General features: G+C 40.3%; 1 protein-coding gene across 3 annotated transcripts; it reads right to left on the reverse strand.

Moving 5' to 3' along the window:
• Positions 1-607: 607 nt before the first annotated feature.
• Positions 608-24,868, reverse strand: ACTR2 (actin related protein 2). Of its 3 annotated transcripts, XM_084284211.1 has the most exons (10): positions 24,717-24,868; positions 19,086-19,196; positions 15,406-15,420; positions 13,242-13,457; positions 9,132-9,204; positions 7,198-7,334; positions 6,263-6,412; positions 5,429-5,574; positions 4,875-5,007; positions 608-3,666 (listed from the first exon to the last, which is right to left on the reverse strand). In XM_084284211.1, exons 1-10 carry the CDS (start codon positions 24,762-24,764, stop codon positions 3,496-3,498), a joined length of 1,200 nt encoding a protein of 399 aa, XP_084140337.1. In that variant the 5' UTR covers positions 24,765-24,868; the 3' UTR covers positions 608-3,495. The 3 variants fall into 3 exon arrangements, with proteins under 3 accessions (XP_084140337.1, XP_084140338.1, XP_084140336.1); XM_084284212.1 differs by lacking the exon at positions 15,406-15,420; XM_084284210.1 differs by lacking the exon at positions 15,406-15,420 and having other exon boundaries at positions 19,071-19,196.
• Between the last annotated feature and the right edge of the window lie 303 nt (positions 24,869-25,171).

Consider the following 25,171-nt stretch of genomic DNA (forward strand, 5'->3'; position numbering starts at 1 on the left):
GGGCCAGGATGAAGAAGCTAGTTAAGCTTGTTTCGTAAGCCAGATAATGCATCACAATAAGTGGGCTAGCCACTAATCCACATGGCAAGAGAGAATTGCAAGATTTCAGGTGCAAGAGCTGCTTCAAACCAGTGCCTCTTCCTAGAAGCTACATGTTAACCCCCCTCATACAGTTCTTGTATCAATTAAAATGAGGGCTGCACATGAAATAGCATGCAAGGTAGCAATGCCAAGATTTTTCCGCAACAGAACATCATTATGTGGCTTCCAAGCATAGCCAGGGATGCTAAAATCAATAAAAGTTAAGGGCTCTTCTCATTTTGCAGTACTAAGCATAGCGCTTGAACTAGAAAAGATTCATCTCTGAGGACATTTTTTTTTTTTTTTTAATTTTAAAGAAACTAGGGTGAAGGGAGGGAAATTTTAGCTAGGGAATGGAATAAGGGCGCTTTTCTCACTCTGTGACAGCAATCAATAGGGAACATGTTATTTTGTCATGTCAGATTTCCTCAGCATAAGCAGCTCATGATAGTTTTGTGATGAAAGTTATGTTAGAGAAAAACTGACAGAACTGCGATTTCCCAAAGGAAACAAAGCAAACGGCAGCTACTTTGAAAAAAATCTGATTTTATTTTTATATTGAAAAGACCTGTCAATTTAAATAGATGTTTTATTTCCATTCATGGTCTCAACCAGTGTCGTGTGTTAACATATCGTTCAGAACTGTATAAAAAAAGCCATTTGTGTTACATTGGTTAACATCCTAGAACACTGGGGTGGGGTGTGGGGAGGGTTTGAAGCAGCTTAACATTAAAAATAGGATGTTCCCAAAAAACTTACATTTGATGCAGCATCTTCTATTCTAATTTTATAGGAGCTGAAGCATATTGCAAATACAACTCAAGTTATTTGGTCTTCAAAAAAACCCATTAAAACCAGATTGCTTTCATAGCAATATTGAAGCTGTCAGCTGAGAGAACACACACATACACTCATGTGTGCAAACACACGCAGAGAACCACACTGAGCACAACTGGAACACCCCATTCAGTATGTGGATTACATATGCATTCTTCTGAATCCATGATAGCTGTAATTTAAAATGCTTTCTCTTTTTTTTTTTTCCCCTCCAATATATACATGGTTTCCATGGAAACCCAAGATACTGCATAATCGACTGACATTTATTACTCATGGTGCTGTGAAGTTCTCTCTTGTGAAAGGGCCAAATTCCAAATCCTTTACTCAAACATGCACATACCTAACCCAAGCCAATGAAGAGGGAGAATACGGTTTAGAAAAGGGGTGCAGGGTCAAGGTCTAGATTTGAAAAATCACGTGGCAGATTGTCATTCAAAAAAGGTTTTTAAGTCATTCTTTGGTTTATTTCCATGATTCTCAATGCTGTCCAAAAAGCCCAGAGACAGTCACATGAGAAACCATAGCCCTAAAGCAAGCCCACAGCATTTTTAAATCTCGTGTATTAGATGTTCAGAAGACTACAGGAATTCAGAATACCCCTTACATTCATGTCCCCAAAAATCTAGTAACTGCTTAAGTGCATGCACTGAGGCATGACCGGCATGCCTGTAAATTCATATTGTTCAAGTTAAGAGTAAATATAGCTGCAAAAAACCCCACCCACCTATAATTAAATGGTCATTACTAGCAATACTATAGTGACTGTCTTGTTATTAAAGAAATGCAGACATGGTTTCTGCCTGTTTGGCTCTCTCGGCCGAAAGGAAGCTGTCTGCTCGATTTAGAAAGAAAGCGAGTTTTAGGAATCCAAGGGAGTTTAATATTTCCATGTTTCTGGGGTCAATTATTAATGTAAAGATGTAGACAAATGGCAAGTATACGAAAGCACATCTTGTACATTCCAAGGTTTGGAAGTCAAAAACAGATCTTAACTTCCTTACGCTTAAATGTTACGGTAGGCTTGGAAAACCAAGTAAGAAGTGATACAATATTTCCATGAAAAGCAAAGTAGAACTAGGTCTAACTGGCATTCATATGCAAGCAGCTTTTTGCTATGTTTCATGTAAGGCAGATTTTATTTGCAAAGATAGTTACCGGTCTGCTAGCAGGAAAAGATACAGGCAACTATACTCAGAGAAGATGGCTGATAATTACTAGTGACAACTTCTATTTTTCAGTACAACTCAACTTTAATGTACTTTCTGGAAACAGCATTTTCATCACTGGTTTTCCACTTCCTTCCCCATCCCATGTTAAGTATCAGATCTCAAGACTGGTCAAAATGAATCGTGGATATTTACCAACCGACAGCATCTCCTATTCCAATGTTATTTTTAACTAGAACAAATATAGGTCATTCTTTATAACCTACTGCCAGTGGTTGTTTATAAACATCTACTTGCTGCAATAAACACCGGTCACTGAAATATTCATTTGCAATAACTACTTGGCACTAGGTTAATATACTTGTAAAGTTTAATAATAAAGTGCTTCTGATGTACATACAAGCACTTAAACATCAGACTTTTAAAACTTAGTTTTGGGGGGCTTAATATCTATAATTACAGTTTTCACAAGCATTTCTGAAATCTCTTCAGAAGTTTAGAGGCTTCTGTCTCAGCACATCTAGGTTTCTCAACAATTACTGAATAGCTAACGTAACATTCTTGCTCCCTATGCTGAGATAACATGGTACCAAAATTTAGCTACAAAAAGAGAGGCATTTTTGGTCAGCCTGACCCCCAGCTGTCCTTTTAACAGAAAAGCAACACAGCTCAAACCTGTCTCCTCCCTCCAAAAACAAAAACAAAGACACCTAAGGCCACAAATTTACTTTTGCCAGAATATCCGGTGTTCCCTGGTTTGTGGCAACCGTGTGCATGCCCACTTCGAAAATACAGTATGAAAGCCCCACCACCTCTAAGGATTCTGATAAACCACCTCAGAAGCCAGTTTAGGCAGCAGTGTGTATGGAACCACATTACATTGAAACAGTGTTAAAGCCATTCCAGCTAGTTAAACTAGTTTCTAACTATGTTTAATCAAAATTCCTTACTGCAGGAAAGAAAAGTCTGAATGTAGAGAGAGGCAAAAAGATGCAAAGATAACCACCACAACGACCCAATAGCAAAAGCTCCTGTTTAAAGGTTTTCTTATGCTAAAAAAGGCACACAACCCCTTGTGAACTAGAGACAAAAGCTAGCGGTACTACAGCAATAAACCCAGAAGAAAAAGCCTACCAGAATTACCCAATTGCCTACTGGGAAGGAACAATGAAGTAGACAGGCTGCTCTTGCTCTGTTTTGTTTGCAGGGAAGTGGTCAAATTTAATAGTCAAATTTAGCCACATTAAGAAATATTTAACAAAAGCTACCCCAAGAAACCAGAACAAAACCTGACCTTTGGGTCAAAGGCCAAAGACAGGCCTTTCCATAGCATGTAGCTGAGTGAGTTCAGAGATTGGCAATGAAAGAAAAAAAGCTTTAGACATGTGATGGGAACAAGCTTTGGGATTTATCGAACAGTCACACCAAGCTTCTCCAAAACACGCACTCCCTTTTCTTGGTACTCTTGTCGGGTCATCCAGAAGTTGTCTTTGTCTTTCATGATGTCTGCTAGAACCGCGCCACCCAAAAACACCATGTGCTTTCGACGAGGTGGATCTTCAATTCGGATCTTAAATTTCTAAGAAGAAAAAAAAAAAAACAAAAACCTGTTACTAGGATTCTTGAAACAAAGCCTCTTGAAATAAAACTGTGCTTTCCACCAGAACAATGAAATGTAAATCGTTTAGTGAGAAAAACACAACCAAAAACCTGAAGTGCTAGCACAGGGCACTCTGTGAGCTTTCAGCTTGTGCAACCGAAGTAAAATAACTACTTTGCACTGGAAATTAGAGACAGCTATTGACACTTCCCCAAAATTATACCTTCGGTGTATCCACAAAAAGCCCAGAAGTCAGAATACAAAATTAAAGACCACATTTTTACATTTCATGAACACGGAAAAGAGCGAAATACTTGCTAAGCTTTGATGGCTAAAATTATCAGAAGTTACCAGATCACAAAATATTTTAGAATTATACCAAGTTTTAGAAAGGCAGATGGAACAGATTCTAAATTTATACAATCTAGACCAGCTTATTTAATATTATCTTCAATTCTTTGATGTTCAAGCTCTAACTTCAAGAGCAAAAATGAGTACAGTCAAAGCTGTGAGTGCAACTGAGTCATTCTATAAAGATCTTCTGCAGCTATTTAGAATACCGTATTAAGAACTGGGGAAGTTCAGTTCAGCTTAACATCAGAAACTCCACTCAAAGGAATTTCTTTTGTAAATACCTCCTTTCTGAAAAGCACACAGCACTGCTGGCAGATAGAAGGCAACATTACCTCCAAAACACATTTGACTTTTGTCTGCTTATCACAGGAACCCATGAACAAGGAAAATGTATTCCACTTGAGGGTGTGTCAACTCTGATCTCTAAATTCTTTTTTGGGGGTGGGCATTTCACCCACATTACATAGTATGAATCAAAACTTTTAAAAAATAAAAATCACTTTTGCCCAGTTATGACTTTCTGCAACACAAATACTCATTAGCATTGTTCAATTTATATTACAAGTTGTGCCGTAACATTTAACAGCACGTTTTACATTCAAACTAACCCAAGATTTTAGGAATGACTTGCTGTTAGCATTGACTGGAAGTGGCTTTATGGCACGTCCTTACATGCACAATAGGGGTGTGAAGAACTGAGATGCACCAAGCTTCTGCAAGTTGTGTGGAGTGTGACCAGCAGCTTCAGTCATTTCTGACTACTTGGTTCCCTCTAGTGGGGATTCAGGATAAACCTCTGCCCCACACAAATAAAGCAGTGACTCCATACTTACCGAGAGTTTTTCCACATCTCCTTTCAGAACTCGTTCCAGGTAGAGCTGTTTAAGTTCCCGCTCCAGTCGCGAAGGCAGCCCGGGGTACATGGTGGACCCTCCAGACAGCACAATGTGCTTATAGAATTCAGACCTAACCAAGAAAACAGTCTTTCTAGTGTCATATCATATACTCTGTAGCACAAATAGCTACCTGTTTGTACATGGAAATAAATACAAATCTAAAACTGTCACTACACAAACATAAAGCCAGCTTTTGCCTGAGTTTGGCACGCTTGCTCATGCTTTTCCAGACGTCCTGGAAAGCAGCAAAATAAAACCAAAAAAACATTGCAGCTCCAAAATGCAATCCTTGCTTGTTCATACCAAAATAGTCAGGCTTCCAGACAAGCCATGAAGCTTCAAAGAGTCATCTCAGACTGATCCCCAATCCCAGCATATAGCAGCAGCATGCACATTAATATCTAAAGCAAAAGATGGCATTTCGTTTGAATGCAGTTCTCATGTCACCCCTGCACCACGACACAGGAGTTTAAGTGTCCTCCTGCTCTTACCTGGTATCAATGTCAGCAGCTTGGATGGTGTTAAACAGCAGCTCAGCCACACCGACCCCCTCTACATTGATTAAGTGAGGCTGGAAGAGAGCCTCTGGTGCCTCAAACCGTTCTCCACCAACTTTGATAATTCTGCCATCTGGGAGCTAGTGAAGAGAAAACATATTTCAGAAGACTACTTTTAGCTGCTCAGATACAGAACAAAGCAAGAGGAAGTACCTACATTGTTACCTCATGTTTTAGAACAGGAAACTGTTGCTTTTTGTCACCACTGCAAATGTCATTTAGTACTACTGAAACAAGCTATGAATTCTTCAATTCCTATAAAATTAGAGACTGGGGACCAGACACATCGATGCTGAAGTACCAAACTGCCTTGCAATACAGCTCCTAATCTTCACTTAAAAGATGATCTTACAACAACAGTAATGCTCCCCTGCAAAGATACCTTGTGTGCTATCACAGCAAGTATCCCCTAAAAGCAAGTTTACCTGTCTTGTTACCAGGTATTGGTCTCAAATGTGTCACAGCTAGACAGATGAAGCTAAAACAGTTCGACATGTTAGAGTATGTCCCCTTCTCTACAAGTTTTTGTGCTGTAATAATCAATTTTCAAGTATCTATAAGGACGAAAACCAGTACAAAGCTTTATGAAAATCCTGGGAATAAGGAATAAGCTTTTCGAAGTTTTCCCAGAACCAGGTGTGAATCTACAGACTCACGTCTGGGAAGTGGGCTACTACCAAGAAAAACTTACAAGGAATCAATATTAAAGGCTACCTAATTTTATACCTAAGAAATTTAGGACAAGAAAAGTTGTCTCAAAACACTCACCGTGTAGGACTCAACTAGTACTGTGGTCTCTAATGCCAGTTTCTGCTCCTGTTCGATGTTGTATCCCACATAACATAGCTTTTCCTTGATCATGCGAACAGTCTCAAAATCAGCAGAATGGTTGAAAGCATACCCTCGCAGTAAGAGGAGCTAGAGTGAAGAGATTAGAATTGCAGTAAGCGTCCTGTTCACATTATCAGACGTGCACGTTCAAAAATTTATCTTTTCAACTTTGACTCCCTTTTGTAACAGCAAATTTAGTATTAAATCAAGTCTGTCATAGTGTATCCATTAATAACAGAAATGAAAAACCCAGATGCAGCATCACTGCAAGTGGGAAATTTTCTTTCTTCACAACTTTCAGTACAATTGTTAGAAAGGGAAGTGAAAGATAACCAAAATAGTTCTTACATTTAGGTCTTCACTTCAGAACACCACACTATTCCACTCAAAGCATAGGATTTGTCAACACAGAATATTGCTTGTATTTTTTAAAGCAAATAATCTGTAAAACATACTGTCTTATTTAATAATTATGTAAGAATCACTACATTTGCCACACCTAAAAAATGGTCTTTCTGAAAATAGATGAGTAGAACTGACAGAATACAATTTTTTTTCATTTTACACATCAAAAAAGCCAAATTTGACTTTTTTTTTCCTTTCCAAATAAGGAATAAAGTCCCTTCCCTTCTTAGACTGCTACTAAAAAAAAAAGTAAGTGAAGTCTCTGAATAATATCAATCCTATCACATCATTTTGATGACAAAACAATATATATAGGGTGAATCAATACAAAGAATACTGGAGTTCTTTATGTAAGTAACATAAAAGTGATGCAGGGAATGCACATAGTGGTTTCTTGCTATCGAGGAGACGTGCACCAGTGTGCCACAGCTATCAGCCTCAACTTTAAAAGATTCTTTTCAGCTTACCTTAATGAGGTACCTAGTGATATCCCTCCCAGCAATATCTAACCGTCTGGTGAGATGGGGGAGGGAGAAACCTTCATAAACTGGGCAAATATGAGTCACACCGTCTCCAGAGTCCACAACAACCCCAGTCAACAAACCTAAAAGAATGGGGGAGGCAGGGATGGGTGGAGAAAAAAAGTACACCTTTTATTAGTGCCTCCATAAATAGAGCAGAATAGTTTTATAATTGTCATCTTAACCTTGTAACTATCTTGAAACAACCTCTGCTCTCCCAAGTCATCATTCCGGGAAAAGTAATCGCAATTTAAAATTCAGTTATTTCCATTCACCTCGGTTTTAAACAGAAGATTTTGACAGTAACAATGCTTTCTATACATTTTTTAAAGTATTGCCTTGACTCCTGCCTAGGTACTTACAGCTCTACCATTCACCATTTTATCCAGTGTTTTGACATCTTAAATTGCTCTCCAATTAAAGAGAATACGTAAGATCATTAAATGCTTGTTGGGTTACAAATTTCTCCTAAGATCCACCTGTATATGTGCAACCTGATATTAATTTCTCAAATATGAAGAAACTTAGAGCTATTCATGCCACAAATTTATCTTATTATAATTATTAGGACTATTAGAATTATTATTAATATTATTATTGTTGATCATGGCTGGTACTCAAAAACAAGACAATGGCTTCATAAGGTAGAGAGTATCTGGACCATACAGCACACATCTACATTTTTCCCCACAGGAACAGCATTAGGCAGAACCAGATCCACTTTCATATTCAAGAAATTAAATCCAGTGAAAAAAAGTTTACCATAAAAGAACCATATATTAAGGTGCACAAAACTGAGATGTCAGAAGCATGTAGAGCATGCAACTTAAACATGTAGGACGCTGTAAAGGACAACTTTTAAGTTTTCAAAAGCAAGTGTTCTATTTGCGTGCCACTTTGTATTTTTATTTTAGAAGGTCTTCAGCTTTCTTTTGGATGACAGTTCAGATTTCAGTTCAGATTTAGAGCAGAGTAGTTTAGAGTAGAGTGGAGTAATTGACCATTATACAGGAAAATACATGTACAATTACAACAGATTTTGAGACCGTATTTGTAAGGTAGTTAAACAGACCTAAAACAAAACGAAACCAAGGAAAATATCTAGAAAAAAAGTAATGGTGCTGTCCGTTGGGACTACAATAACACACTTTACAACAAATAAATCTATAATCCAGGTCTGCAAAAGTGGTTTGGGTTCAACTGCTTTTAATGACTTGTATGGCAGTCCCACCCTTCCAGTATCCTATCACTTTTGCTCTTGGAAACAAACTATGATGACATATTAATGAATACGGATGTTTATTTCCTGCCATGTGATGGTTAAGTACACCAAGTGACCAGTAAACAGATGTGAGAAGTCATGTTATTAGAATTCAATTGCTTGAATATCCTAGATCATAGATGGATTGCAGCCAACGGCAGAATTTCTGTTGAATTCAGTAGATCTGTAATTTTCTTCTCAAACTGACAATCATTTATTCTTGTTTATATACCGAAGAATCAACATTTTCCCAAACTGAAAATAGTGCAAAGTCACCTAGTCGACTGCTTGAAATTCACTTGCAGTAATACTTTTCTTTATCAGAAAATCAAAAGCATGTCATTAAAACCTGGAAGCATGCCAAAGGCTAAGTGACTACACCCTGAAACAATGATACCTTTGATAAACCAGGTTTTTGCATTTACAAGCACGTCTGCACAGTTTGTCCACAAAAATAACCTTTCAGTAGTTCCTCAAAACAAAAAGCAAACCCTTAAGATAGGATTCAGCTTGCTCACATCAGTGTTGAAGTAAGCCCAAGACCCATTAATACCACATTAGAGCTACAGCCTAACAATGCAATTATAAGTTAAACATTCTTTAAGTTATCTTTGCCTACCTTGAGCATACAAAGTAAGGACAGCCTGAATGGCTACATACACCCCAGAAAACTGGTACGTCTCAAACATAACCTGCAAGATGAAGACAAAAATTAATCTCCAAATAAGGCAAGATTCTTAAAGAAATTTTCATGGATGTTTGAAAACTTTCTATAATTCTGCTTTTTTTCCTAGTCAAAAAGACCTTTCAAGAAAGTTTATTACACTCATTCTATACAAACATTTGAAACCTACTTGCTTTGTGGCAGTAATAGCACATTCAGTTCTATACCTTACCTGTCCATTCATACCAGACGAATCATATCAAGGAGCTACAACATTTCATATCCTTTTAGCAACAAATGTGAATAGTTTCAAGAAATCCATACTCCAATTTCTGCATTTCTGCAACTAAGCCGTTTTCTAAAGTGCTTAATGAGTGGGAGGCAGTACTTGTAGGCCAGCCAACTACTTCATTACTGAAGTGTGACTTTGGAAGGAAATGTTCGTTAAAGATGGATGCTCTAAGTCTAATGAGGTTCAGATTTTTCTCTTCTTCATATCCAGGTCAACAGTCTTCGTACAATTGCAGACTGCCAAAGACCAAACAGACTCCTACTCGTATCAGTCTAGAATCAGAGCGCTATCACAGACTGTTCTCTGCATCCGGGTCTTCCTCTTCCTTTCTTTAAAGTACAAGTGATGACAAACCTCTAAAATTAGTTCTAGTACAAAACCCACTATAACTGAAAAAGGACAGTTAGAACTACTCAGTTTCTACGTGCAGAACTATGCAGGTTTGCACAGCAACTCATTAAAACATAAAAGGTAATTGCCTGTCTTATAGGTTAGGCTCCCCTAAACACTGTACAAGTTTCAGTGAAGAAACAGCCTAGGATTAAAGGATGTGCAGTTCATAGGATCTTGTCGGCTTTATAAACAAAAAGAAGGCCAAGTAAACAAATTGAGCTGCACAGCAGTTTCCCCCCTCAAAACGCTTTACCAGGAAAAACCAATGAACTCTGATCGTTTCAGCACATGCAAAGTTTTATTTTTGCTCCTCTGCAGCCTTCTGAGCACTTCCGCAACTTCTAGGATTAGAAACTGATTAAATCCTAAGCACTCCCACAGTTCAAGTAAAAGACAGCTAAATATTTTTAAAGTAAAAAGCTGATGCCTGACAATTTTAGAATTCTGAACAATTTGAAGAATTTACTGTTAGAGTAGCATGATTTTAAATGGCTGGCCTATATCAAAACCCTGATCCTCGCAAAGCCATGCTAATTATTTCATAGCTATATCGAGCACAGAGCAGAACCCCTAGGAAGACTGATGCCTCCTTTCTGAGAACATTCCCGGCGAGCACGCCGTATAACAGAAGTCACGCAGAGAGGAACATGGAGGGGGCGAGCTGCTGAGCACCCTGCCATGAGAACACCAGGCTTTGGGTTCTCACAACCCCCCTAGCTGAACCGAGTGATACAAAAGGAAGTTTAATACAGTATCGAGATGCATTGGCTAAGAACCAGCAACACACTGCTGGCTAGCAGCTTCTGTAATCACTGCAATTTTGCATATACGCAATACCTTCAGAAACAAGAAGCAGAAATGTCCACGAGAAAAGGAACAGTTGAAAGGAAGCAACTCGGAAAGAGATCCTGTTTGAGTTCTCAACATCTAAAAACAGTACTATTCCTAAGGATAAATCTTTCAAGCAAGCTGAGTGCTTACAAAATGAAAAACCAACACAAGAGAAATTTAAATTATCTTCATATAAAAAACTCAATACTCACATTTCATTAGTAACTACCTTCACATGGTGTACTGCACTCTGAAAGTCACCCCAAAATCCTTTTGTACATAGCCTATACGCAGGGCTTTGTGGTTTGCTATTCTTCTTTCAAGACACCTAGATCTGTTCTGGTTGACTAGAAAAATGCACTGACACAGGGCATTTATGTTAATACATTGAAGATGTAAATACAGAGAAGCACAATCTCCTGAAAAGATTCTTATGAGAGCAGCTTTTGGATTAGCTACTGATGTTCTAATTTGGTCCAGAAAGGAAGAACTAAAAAAAGAGGGAAAAAAATGAAATACTGGAATGGGACTAGAAGTGTCCATGCTAGAGCATCTCTACAGCCACACAATATACCATGGAAGTCTGGGTGCTCCTGAGGGTACTACAGAATGAGAATGCAGCAGACAAAGAGCAAACACCCTGTTAAGTTGAAGAGTAATCCGCGTCTTGTACATACTGTGAAAGAAACAGCACTTCTAAAATATGCATTTTACAACATACACGGTCTTGTGAACAGTTGCAGCTATTGGTACGTAGCTGAGTTTGATGGAGGGATGGATGGGGTAGAGAAAAAGAATCAGTGGAAATAGAATGAAATACAGCATATGGAATTATCTACCGTCTTGATAGGGTCCAGATGACTAAGCTGTTCTTATAAAATGCTACTGCAATGTATCCAGAAAAATGCACTAACATTTACTACAGGCTGTAGGAAAAATCTTAATTCAGTTCTCTGCTTCATACTGGGCTAGCCTCCCTGAAAAGGAAGAGTCACTGTCAAAAGGAAGTGTGAATAGGTTGCAGTTAAAAAATAAATATTCCTAGTTGTCATAATGCTGTGATCAGTTAAAAACATTAATAGAAACATCGAACTCCTGTTTAACTCAAGTTTAAATTTATGTAAATGGATTCTAGTTCTCCCCGATCCTCTGCATGATGGTTAAGTATCTGTGATCTCTGGAGTGGTTTTAGGAAACAAATGGGACAATACAAATGTTTCATCAGACTTCAGAACCCATAGAAGGCTTCTCAATTTATGGTATAAAATTACTCAGTACCAGAATAACTAAAACCCAGACCACTGCGTTTAACAGCAAACCAAACAAGAACACTTGTAGGCAGCTGAAAAGCAAAAAAGCCTGAACAGGAAATTCAACCATTCCTGCTGCATGGAGGCAACCCAGAATAATCCGCTATGTTCATCACACCACAGCTGAGACACAGCAGACCGTATTGCTAATGTTGGCTTATGTAGTACTTAGCTAACTGGTCCCTGATGTCCTTAAATGCTAGGAAACCTTCAATTCAGAAACACTAAAATTGTACAGTTTGATTCGTCCACATAAGTTTTTCCAGCTTCGCTTTACTTAGCTGGCTCCTGAGTCATTGAAACAAAAGTGCAAAAATACTCTCTGCCACATTACAGAAAGCATTGCTATAACTGTGACAACAAATGGATTTTAAAGGCAGGGTCAGTGGGTAATGATAAAGATAAATTTTTACTGTACTAACTGAGTTGGGGAAAAAAAACACATACAACCTTTCATACTCACACTTCTGATAAATGGGTAAGGTTTCAGACCTTTAGAACACATTTTTCCTGCCCCACCAGGTAGTTATTTTTAACTGAAAATTTTAATAGAATTTTTGCTAAACCAAATTCATGCATTAATTGGAAATACATATGATGCTTGAGAAAAAAAGCAAAAAACAGGAGATTTTTTGCTCTCTTAAAACACTACTGCTCAGCAAAACTGAGTCTTTGTCACACGGTACTAGAGCCAAGGTTTAGGTTCACAGCAAGCTGAGGTTTCCCAGTGCAGCACCGTGAGATCCAGGATCCAACAACCCAGCTTTCCTTCTCAGAAGGCTTTCATTGGTAATCCCTACTATTAATCACAGCCTAATTAATTGGTTGTCATCACACCTTTGTCTCAACTACTTCCAACAACACTGCTCTGTCTGGCAAGCATCATCTTGTTCAATCATCAAATCTCTTCTGGCTTACAGAAGTCCAAGTCATTTAAAGTAATTAACATTCATCCAATACCTAGTAATCAAAATATCTTAGATACCTGAAAACAAACATACACTTCCAACTCTGTGTTTTGTTGGTGATATGGCTTGAGACAAGAAGCTCGGTTATAATTTTTGGATGAGGTAGGACTGTTTGAATTTGACCACAGTAGCCTTTATGACCAAGACCAAAGTTTTGGATAAAAAACAAAAGAACTGCTTTGCCTCAAACAGTTACTGGGTATTGTAAGATTAAAATCTTTTATCCATACTTCTATGACAGCACATATTAGTTTCTACTAGACAGACATACCTCCACAATCTTCTCTCTATTTTTAGTTGGGTTCATGGGAGGTTCTGTAAGTAGTATTTTACAATTTTTTGTGTCAATATTAAGTTTTTCTGGTCCAAATGTGTAATCCCAGAGGTGCTTCATATCATCCCAGTTCCGAACTATGCCGTTCTCCATTGGATAATTAACTTCCAGCATTGAGCGTAATTCACTTGCTTCATCACCAACCATGAGATCCTGCAAAGTTTTAATAAAGAGACATGTCAGTGTTTGCAAAGTTTTCTAAACAGCAACATCCTCAAAAAAGTAACAGTGAGCTGCTCCAGCCTGTGTCCAACTATGTTCTTAAACACTGCCTGCATTTTAGAATCACTTTCAGGTGCTTAGGAGAGAAGTAGAATATATTTCATGTAGTATTTCAATTTGGCTGTTACCCATCCCAAACCTTTTCCAAAATAAACTTTGTTAATTCCACTCTCCAATCAATCTTAAACACACGAATGAAGCCTGCTAAAGCGAGATACTACAAAGACCTTTATAAACATAAAGGTTTCTCCACTGACAACTCCAAAATTCTTTTATCAAGTTCCCATTTCAAAAGGCCAAGATACACAATGGCACAAAAAAGTAGTAGGTGGGATCGGCAGAGTATTTTTCCATGCATGCTGCAAATTTCTGTGCATAATACCAAAAAAGGAATAATGAGTGGTACGTAAGCATACAGAGCAGTAGCAAAAGCAAAAAAGAGATTAGAAGTTCCACGCTATACATTGAAAGAAACAATGGTTTACATATTGCCTATGCCAGTAGGGTGTGAAGAAGAGAGGCATCTGAATATAAAATACACCCCAGACTGTTCCATGCCAGAAGTCCCAAGCCAAAAACCCCAGTAATGCATTCTTACACAAATGCAACCAACCAATGCATAGTTTGTACAGTCATCTCACACTAATTAAGCAACCTGTTTATTAAAGTTAGTTATGCAAACATTACACATTCAGATTAGTAGCAATGTATCTTCTCCTTTCCCACGTATTTCCCAGACAAAGTACATCCAATATAACACTATCATTGTTCCCTGTCATATCCCACACTTCCCTAAAGAAGCCTTAACTGAATAGCTCATAGCTAGCCTCTACGAACATACTTCTAGAGCACTGCTCCCATACTCTTTTCATTGCAAAAAAAATGCCACCACAGTTTGCAGTTACCGTGGCACCGAGACCTCTGAAGCAAAGGTTATTCAGTCTACTGTTCAACGCCAAGATGCACAATGAAAAAATCCAGTGCCTTTTTTAGAAGCAACTTAAGCAGCTACTGGTGACCATTAGAAAGGAAGTTCATTGAAAATAATTCAAAACAAACCATTCTTCTTCCACCTCTTCTCCCTGACAAGGCATTTTATTTGTTTTCCCTTGCACAGCAGATCACACTCAGTTGTCTTGACTATACAGAAGACAGAAGTCAAGGCTTTAATATTTAAATCAAATGTACTTCAGTGAAAACATGCTATGAAAACTCCACCAGGTACCACATTACTCCTGAGAATTAAGGCAACAGAAACCCCACCAGTTGGAAGAATCGGAAGCCTTTTTTTGTGCACTGCTCTTTGAGACTTAATGTTCCTGAACAGGACGTAGTCTGGGAAAAGACACTACTCAAATATGCAGTCAAAGTCACACAAAACTTTCATGTCTCGTTAAAACGAAGCTAAAGGGCAGAACAAGAGCACGCTAACAAACAACATGCACACTTAGTAGGATCAAGAAGGACAATACAGCTGTAGTTGCAGAGAGAAACCAGTGTCATAACGTTTAGTGTTTCCACCACTTTGGTGCTCAATAATATCTGTCTAACTGATACCTGAGGCTTTTCTCAAGCCCTTTGTTTGTAATGTTAAATAAAGCAATTTCTACTGTTAGAGGTACTGAGCTCACATTTACCATAAAGTGTTATTCTCATACCTTGCAAAACTACAGGTAACATTTAGAAGCAACACATAAAATATTCTCATTAATTAGTTGCTAGTAAACCAAAGCAATGAACAACGTCCAAAATAAGTATGTATTCCAACGTAAGATGTAGAGCAAGACAAAACAATGAGTAACATCAAAAATAGCATAAGAGGTACTAGGTCCCATCAAGCAAAAATGGTAAACAAGCAGCACAGGGGCACCTCACTTACCATCTTTTTGTTATTCTACTTCAACGGGTCAAGAAAGGTGAAGAAAGAAGGTAGAAGTAAGAAAGTCAGAAAAGGCCTAAATGAAATTCTCAAATTATTTTAAGTATACAGCAGAAATAAGCTGAAAAAATGCACGTACAGCTGGAAATTATCTGAGTTAGTGTAGTTATGGCCAAGCTAACATTCTCGGGATCTTGGATTAAAACGTCTCTTTAAAGAAAGCTATTGCTACAAGTCACTGGCATGTTGTGTTTATGCATCTCATGCTGCAAGTAAGATCTGCATTTTTCTCATAAATAGGACACTGCATAAATATTCTGTAACACTGGAATTTTACCCTGGACAAAATGTTTATCTGAACTGTACAAGACTGCACAAAGCATCCGACCATAACTAGCTCTGGCAAATGCTAAATTTAGATTGCTTTAAATATTCTTCTTTAAATACCCAAGAACTGAAAACAGTAACAAAAAATTCACCTATAAGCAGACTAATATGTTCAGGTATTATGGAACCAATATCCAGGGGAAATAAAATCAAGAGATATTTAAATGATGGTAGCTACTTTCAGAACTGAAATAAGCAATCACAAAGTGCAGTAAGAGCAGGCTTTGAAAGCTCTTCCCTACAGCAAGCAATGGAGGCAGGAAGATAGGAAAATTAAAGCCACTGAGAAGCGCTCTAAATATTTAAAGCATATGTGTACAAACATTGTCCAAAATTATACTAAGGCCATTTTCATGACTAATGAGATTTTTCCTCCTTCAATTAAATTTACATCAAGTCACCTGACATGTCAGAAGCCATACGATAACTACCAGCACCATTAAGGTAAACCTAGTTATTTTGCAAATTGTGTCAGAGGAAAAGTGCTTAGAGTTTCTGGCAGCTCCCTTTACACAGGCAGCACCAAACAGGCTGCTCAGAGCACGGCCTCACTTCAAACCTGGAGAAAGAAAGAGCATCTCCAGGCTGTCTTTGGCAAAAACTAAGCAGAACTGCACACCTGGACTATGGCTCAACAGGTCCCCTACGTCTGATCTGCCCTAAAACCCTGTCTTAAGTGGTCAAAGCTACATGACAGTGCTGCCTTCCTAAGGTTATTAACTCCCAATACCTGCTTCAAAGATCACTAAATCAGTTAAAACTAGAGAGCAGTATCTATGCTTCTGGTTTTTTAAGTTTAGACGTTGCAATTTTCAGCAAAATAATCCCTGTAATAACTGACCTTTTGTGTTTATGCCCTGAACTGAGGGTAGGAGAAAAGGATATATCCCTGCTACTGAGGCTGTAGCTCTACAGTCACTTCAAAGACAGCAGCAGATGCATAAGGAGGCTGTGACCATGCTCTTTCTAACCAGCTCATGACTCTCTCTTCCATTGTGCTTAACTGCTTCTATGGCCACATAATGAGCCAAAAAAAAACCACACAGGAACTAATGAAGATGAAAATACCTAAATATCAGCATCCCAGTCTGGTCAACTCCTTGGCATCAAGAAAGCTGTCAGTCCTACAATGCATTCCTATAAGTGGTCCTGGCTGCTACTCACCCTCAAAAAAATTCACCTTGATGTGAAATGAGAATCCGGAAGGAGAAGATGGACAAAGCAACGTGAAATTGGCAACTCACTAGATGGACAATAACCACTGCTCTGATCAGCTTCCAGACTTTTCACAGCATTTCTGAATTTCACAGGAATGACAGCTTTTCTGAATACGTTTCACACGTTAAGCAGCTAATCTTCTTGACAGTTTCCCTTACTCAGCTTTAAACTTACACCATAAGATCTTGAAGTGAATGGCTAGATTTAAGTTTTGGCATAAAACTCATCTGCTAAAATACATTTTAAGAAATCTGCAGAATCTCACAAAGGAAAGTGGTACACACACCTAACGAGTCATCCTACTGGCATATCCAAAGTACCTGCAGCATGGATTTCTCCTCTTGATACAAAATTTTCTTAAGAAAGAGTGACAAGCTATTATAGAGAGATGGGATAAAACAGCTAGGAAGAAAGAAGACACACTTTACGCTCTCTAAAATACACCTGTGTGATCCACGCTGAAGTAGAAAAGAGACAACATATGAAAAATTGTGGTTTATTGGTTCTTTTGCAGCTGTCTCATAACAATTACCCACTTTTACCACCTATTTTTCTAATTCAACGATGACATCTGTAATGATATTGATCTAAGCTATCCGATAATCAGGATGCCAAAACTGGCAGGACAGGCTCTATCAGATCAGCTAGAAAGAAGACATGACTTCATTGATATGATTTTGTAACAGAGAATTTTTTTTGGACTTAAGACTTGTTAATTTCTATATATAGATCCATATATAAAAGCAGTTTGGGAAGGTTTGACATCTTTCATTCTCTTGAAGTACCAGTACTGCTTTCTGCTGCTTCTAGGTAGCAGCAGCAATCAGATAACTAATTTCTCCTCGTCAACCACAGGGGTCTGAAAATACGGAAACAAGGCTGGACAGAAATTTTTCCCCCCTTTACTAAGCCGTTCCTCAGAAGCAACATGGAAAGCAAAAATGAAAGCTTGTGCATGTGTGGTTCTACTGGATCTTCACTGGTTTAAATGGGGGTTTCTACAGTTCTGCATCCTCTTCCGCTTCTCCCTCAAGTTTCTGCTTCTTCTGCTTTGCCATCAAACTAGAGCTTTCACAATTGTCTTAGGAGGCAGTCAAAACTTTACCTGACAAAGAAATTACTCTTTTTCAGCTGCGTCAGGTCTCTAAAGCAGCTCACCACATGACTGCACAAGCATTATGGCCAGCACAAGGTGAGAATGTGTGGCTAGAAGCAAGAAAAGAGGGTGTAGGCACAGCAGGGCCAAGATGTTTCCTGAAGTCTGTATTGCAGAAGCAATTACTAACATTTGAAGCGTTTCTCTGTAATTACAAAAGAAAAGCGAGAAATAATGGCTCCTCAAACATAAGAGGAGGATTTCGGAGCACTGGTTCTCCACCAAAGTAGTAGCCTGAACACAGCCTCTGTCTCTAACTGGTGGTACATTACTTCTGTCAGCAACAAAAAGAAAACAAAAGCAATAGAAACAATGAAATGCAAACACAGCCGAGGTTAAGCACCTCATACAAGATCACAGATGATCACAGCAGAAAGCAAAGTGTACAGAAAGACCTGGACGCTTCATCAGTTCGTTCATAATCTTACAGTACATCTCGGTGACAAGTACCAACCACTTAACCACTTCTGTCTGATACCATAGAATCCTAAAATGGTTTGGGTGAGAAGGAAACTTCAAGATCACCCAAGTTCCAACCCCCCTTCTCCGCCCCATGGGCAGAGACACCTTCCACTAGCCCAGGTTTCTCAAAGACCCCACCCAGCCTGGGGGATTTCTGCCTTCTAATCTTGTAATCATTTAGATATTGGCATCTGAAGTCCCTTTTGGCCCAGAACTACCTGAGCCCTACCTGCTGCCTCCTCAGCTGTACTAGCTGAAGGCCTCTGCAGAACTTCACACTATCCTCTTGATTACTTCCTAATACGTGACAGGCTAAAACCCAACATAGAAATTAATCAAGAGATACTGAAACAGCACAAATGAGAATACAGGAACAACCATTTTCAAACATTATGTGAGTAATATGTAGGGCACCCGTTAACTTATCTGTTAAACAAATAACAATAAAAATAATTACCTTGATTTCAATGTTTCCCACTTTAGCCGTTGATCTTATAATAGGTCTTCCAACCAAAGCTGGAAAAATGTGCTCTGGAAAATTTGAGCCTGCATAGCCACATTTCACAAACTGAAAAGAAAAACAATTTTATTAGAGCACGCATTACTTTATTAACAGAAACCTGTCTGGGGGCAAAAAAAATAAAGTCTCAGGTTTAAGAGCATGTGCCCATACAGGATTTATGTTTTCACATCACTTCTACAGATCTCCACATCTGAAATGTTTAATAGAGAATTAAAGTATCTTCCAAAATGTTTTCTAAAGCTTGTTTTCTAAAGATTGTTGGAAACATTACTAAAATGACTAAGTACACTGAGAGGTATAACAGAGTCTACTGTTCAAATCTGGATTTCCTGCCACACTATAGCAAACTCTCCAGCAAACTGAAACCTACCATTCTGTGATGGAGCACCTTATAACAGCACCCAGTGAGACCCAATTAACTTGCCTTTCCAATTAGCACAAAGATCAGCGTAACAAATTACACATTAGAAAACACAAAACCTTGTGAACTCAGGTGTTACGCTGCAATAAAAAGGGTTCATCTGGGAACCAGCAGAGATGCTTCGTGCAAGTCAGAGTTTTCTCAAGAGTTTCAAAACTTTCAGGATACATTTTAAGGGAAAAAAAAAAAACAGTTTGCAGTTAACACTTCTAAAATGTACAGGCCAGAGGCAAAGTCTCAGCTGATGGTAGCTCGTACTGACCAGGATACCCTGAGAACGTGCTTGCTCCTTTAATATACACAGTAAGAAGTTTCACACTGCTAGGTCCAAAGATACACCGTGCATATGCTAAGAAAACATTAAGGATTAATTGAGCATAAAAAAATGTATAGTGACTGTACACAGTCCCTAGGGGAAGCTCAGTTGTAAAACAAGAAGTTAGGATTGCCCCAACAAGAAGTTACAAGTTCAGCTAACTGTGATCAGCAAGTTATGCTCCTCAGCCATCCTGCTCTGATGCCTACTGCAGTTCACATGGAGCTGGCTTCTCTGTTTCTGGTGCACGTTTTATTTACTGTGCTGTAACAACACGACAGAACAAAATCCCGTGGTTCCAAGCCAAACATTAAGCATTTTCACCTACAAAATTACCAAACCATCTAGGTGTAAGAGAGCATCACAGGGTGGAAGGAACCTTGGGAGCTCTCTGGTCCAGCCCTGGGCTAAACCCAAGCAGTGCTGAACTCAGACCACGCTGCTCAGGGCTTTGTGTTGTGTTCCAGCTGGGTGTTGGAAGCCTCCAAGGACAGAAAATTCACAGCCTCCTTGGGTAGAGCTCAAGAGTACAGCTCCTTACAGCCAAGGGAAACTCTGTCATTATGGGTAACTCTAACACGGGAAGTCACTTTCTGTTGTTGCTCTGAATTATTTGTCTTACTGAAGGACAAAGGGCACCCATTTCGGAAAGACATTTATCAAGCCAGTTCTGGAAAGAGCCAAGAAACATTGTAGTAAAACTTGGGCTACTAAGGTGGGGAGGGAATACTTTGCTTTCGTGCCCCTCATTTTTCACAGCTCAGAAATTGTTCTCTCCATTGGCAGAACTGTTTTAAGTACCTAAAGAAAGACACTGTGTATAAAACTCATTTCACTCAGTCGACTTCAATCCATGTTCTGCAAAGAGGCAAGTACTTATCGACTCCCTGCCTTGCGTTCAGGCCCAAAGTACCTAGGAGTTACACAGATCTTATCTGTGTATTCAGGAATGCAGCGCTGCTATGGGAAAGCAAAGAGTAGCCACAAGCATTTTTGGATCACGCTACCTGAACACGCCACAAGTCTTTACCAGAAGTTTTACACCACAGGAAACATTTGAGACATTTTGAAGGACTGAGCTGAGTGCAAATAAAGGTGTACAGATTCTTATAAATAAATAAATAAATAAATAAGGAATCACACACACCCCTCCCTTTCAGACTTACTGCTTTCAGTCATGCAATTTTAGTTGCTACTACAAGGTTTAGTCGCTACTACAAGGTGCTTGTTACAGACTAGAACTTGGTTGTACAGCAGAACCTGGCCAAACGTGAATGAAGTTCTACAAAACAGCCCTTATAATCCCATCTTCTAGCTTAGGGTTTCACAGATTATTCTGAGTATAGCCATAAACACCTAAACCTTCACACCCATGCAGCTGTTATCTGGTTTTCCTCTTTTTTCCCCTCCCCCAGAATGAAGTAACTTCCCTACCAGTCATCAGCAACCGTGCTGGTGAACAGAAGGAACAGAACCAGCACCACCTAAATGAAGCTTTACAACTCCAGCCATCAGAGCACCCCTCAAGGAGCTTCAAGACACCCACCTGCAGCTCCTGCTGGCCAGGCAAATAAACCCTGAGGTTTATGCAGCAGTTGTGATGCACAACCAAAGTAAGTGCAAGTTGATTAACCTTAAAAGTACCTCTGGTAACCACATCCAACTACAGTGAGCTAGAAAACACTGACCTGCAGAAGCACTGTTCTAAATTCCTACTATCCAAAGAGCATTTTTAACTTCCAGCCCTGTTCTATGCCAAGTCCTCTAGGCCTTGACACACCTTCCCGGGATGCTGCATAATAGTAGGATATCAGCAATTAACAAATCCTACAACCAGATTTAGTCTATGCAACACAAGATGAGCAAGACTAAGACTTAGACTTCTACTAAGTCCTCCCTACCTCTTTCAGGTTGGAACTGAGAGTCTTTAAATGACATTTTTACCAAGTCTGGTAAGCTCTGTATAGTGTTTACCAAATCAAAGGGGCAAAATTTTTTCTCTCTTCCTTCCCTTCAATTTTTGCCCCCCTCCCCAGGCTCCATGAATATTTAGTGAAGATGAGAACAAGGCAGCCTTGTACGTCAGCATCCCCATCAATGAGAGCATTCTCAGTGTAGTATCCTGCCTGTCACGACACTGGATATTCAGCTGGTTCAGGAGGTTGATGATGACGTAGCGTTAGATGCTATGGCTGAGGAACCAGGCTTGACAAAAGTACTGAGAGATAACTGACAGGTAAAAGCATCTTAGAAACAAAACTGTATCCATATCATAGATCCTGGACTGTTTTGGATTTTTGAAGGAGAGTAAGAAACATAAGACATTTATCTCTCCCTTACAAATGATCCTCCAAAATACTTAATTAAACATTATAAAATTGTCTGGAATATAATCACCTTCTCTTTTCTGGTGCCAGACATTAAACGCTCACTGCTCTTTCTACCCTCAGTTTGAACCCCTTCATTGAAATTTAAGAAACGTGCACTTATTCCTCTGCCACCCATTATCTGCACACCCCTTGTGACAATTATCAAATAATTTCAGGACAATGCTTAGCGTACACCACGGCTCTAACAATAACATCACCACTCAATGAATTTATGCATTGCTGCAAGGAAGCCAAGAGTTCAACATCATTCATTTTTTGCAAGTGTTTGCTATACATTCAAAATGTTTTAAGAATAGCTGCTTCGTTTGCCTGTCTGCAAGACCACGTATGTAAAAGATTTTACCATATATAGTTTCTTCTCCATTGCACTGTGGTTTATACTGACTCTTTCACTTCCTACTGAGTCATCAAACAGTAAGAACTTGTACGTATAAGTATTCTTTCGAACTGAAAGAATGAGGAAGCTCACAGACACGTCACGTGACAAGCTCTAAAATGAATATTGATATTCTCATTAGATATCTGTGCTTGACTCTTTCTATTGATGCAACTCTCAAGCAAAACCCCTAAATACTATCAGGAAAAGTTGACAGGCCTTATCGCTTGTCCTGTAACAAAAAGAACGCCCACTTCTAGTGCTTTGGTACTTAAGATGCCATTGCCAGCCTCTCTCCTACACGTGTTGCAAGAACTTCCTTCTAGTCACCTCTTCCTCAAAGCAGCGAGATACATTTAAAGTCATATTTCAGCATAACGAGAATTTTTCAAAGACAGGTCTATGGTAAAAATAGAGAATAGAAAACTCACTCAGGTGTAATTTTAATGTAATATTTTTGGCACTTAATTTTAATCATGGCTTATCTCAGTGTATCAGAAATCCTTTTGATATAAAGCAGCTCTTCTTTGTCACAGAGAAAAATAGTTATTATAAGAAGCATTTTGACAATATAGGACAAACTTCATTTTCTCAATACAGCTGAGGTTTCCAAGATTTACTGATCTGAAGAACAGAATTTTCTTCTAGTTTAATTCTCCCAATTTGACCTAAATATTTCTACTTGACTTATTTAACAATAATTATACTCTGATACTTTGTTCTTGCACACAGCTATCTCTGGGACCAGGCTATGTCCACATGTGTGCGGTTCTGCTTGGAGGCAAAACACAACCCAAAGCAACAGAAGCTGAAATGACACAGGCCCCTCCTCTTTGGCACCCTCGCAGCAGCACAAAGGTATCTTACACTGTTGTAGTTATTTATATCCATCTGCTTCAGTTCAGAGGGGGAAAAATGCATCGTCTGCCTCTTGATTTATAAACTGATGCAGAGCTGTTACACTGTACAAAGCCTGTGTTCCAAACTTACCTTGGGAAACAATGTAAAAATAATTGTTTCTACCCTTGGCTCATGCCTTCCTGGGACTAGCTACAGTGCAGGGCTGTTGTCACTAGCTATACCTGAAACATTTTACAGTTTGGTGATTTACTGCTATTTAGAGGGCAATCCTAAGGGATGAAGTCCTAAAATTTTATTTGAGTATGGGCCTCTCAGAATCAAGCCTGACAAGAAACACATTAAAACATCTAAAAAAAAATAGAAATATCCATATCACACAGAAAAAAAATCCACCAGCTTCCACGTTCATTTGTAAAAAGGAAGTGTCTTATTTTTCTTTCCTTTTTCTAACTGATATTGTAAGAAGTACCCAGAGGCCCTAGACCTCAGCCCCGTTAAGGATAATTTTTCCTAGAAGGGGAAACATGAGAAGGCAGGGGAGCTGTCAAACCCTGTCAGCTGCGTGGTTCTTCTTTCCAACCATTTCGGATGCTAACTGCAAAGCGTGAATCAGGAGGCCGAATCCTTAACAACATCACCCTTTGTCTCCACTATTCCACCCTGGCTTTTGAATGTTTCTTTTTCTCCTTTATCCTAAGCGGTTGCCAAGCATATACCCGGCCATCCCGGGGCCGCCAGCGTGCCGGCGGCGTTGTTAGCCCAACGGGCACCGTTTCTTTAACGGGGGGAACCTTGCCCGCCGAACAAAGCTCCCGAGGGGGATCTCCACGCCCAGCACCTTATCGCCTGCCTCGCAAATGGTACCTCCCGCACTTCCTGCCCAGGCGCCCCGCAGCCTGACAAAAGGCCGGCTTCCTGCCGCCTCCCGGGGAGGTGCTGGGCACCCCGCAACCCTCCCGGGGCCCTCCCGGTTACCGGCTCCCAGCGGGCGGCCCCGCAGCCCCCGCGGCCCATTCATTCCCACCGCGTCCCCTCCCGAGGCCAGGCCCCGCGCCCGGCCTCCCCAGCCCCACAGGGCCCGCTGCAAGCCGGGCGGGCCGGCGCCCTTCTCCTTCCTTCCTCCCTCCCTTCCTCCTCCTCCTTCCCGTCCCACCCGACCTCCAGCCGCTCTCCCGGTACCGGCGCCGCCGCCGCCACTCACCCCGGTGCCGTTGTCGCACACCACCACCTTCCTGCCCAGCGTGTCCATCCCTGCTGCCGCGCCGCCCAACGGCCCAACCGCCGCCCAACCGCCGCCCAACGGCCGCTACCCGGCACCGGGACACCACCGGGACCCCCCCCTCCCGCCGCCGCCGCCCGCCGCCCGCCGCCCCCGCCGCGCACGCCGGAAGCCGTCAGCGCCCCGCCGCCGCCCAATCACGCGCCCGCCGCCCCGCCCGCCCCGCGCGCCCCGCCCCGCCCCGGTTGCCATGGCGGCGGGCGGCCGGCAGGGGGAGCCGGGCCGTAATGGCGGCCGTGCCCGCCCCGCCCCGCCCTGCCGCCGCCAGACCCCCACAGGCAGCCTGCGGGGTGCCGGGAGCGTTGTGTCCTGCCAGGGTTCGCAAATAATAAACAACAAATAACGCAACAATGTCCCTGCTTTGCTTCTGGTGGCCT

Source organism: Netta rufina (assembly GCF_964035555.1).
Source record: "Netta rufina genome assembly, chromosome: 3".
Classification (NCBI taxonomy): Eukaryota; Metazoa; Chordata; class Aves; order Anseriformes; family Anatidae; genus Netta; species Netta rufina.

Coding starts and splice junctions, on each gene's coding strand:
- ACTR2 (XM_084284211.1), bottom strand. CDS start 24,764: ATGGACACGCTGGGCAGGAAGGTGGTGGTGTGCGACAACGGCACCGGG. Junction 9,205..13,241: donor ATAGAGAGAAGATTGTGGAG/GTATGTCTGTCT, acceptor TTCATCTTGCAG/GTTATGTTTGAGACGTACCA. Junction 5,008..5,428: donor GCTGCTGACATTGATACCAG/GTAAGAGCAGGA, acceptor TTTCTTGGTTAG/GTCTGAATTCTATAAGCACA.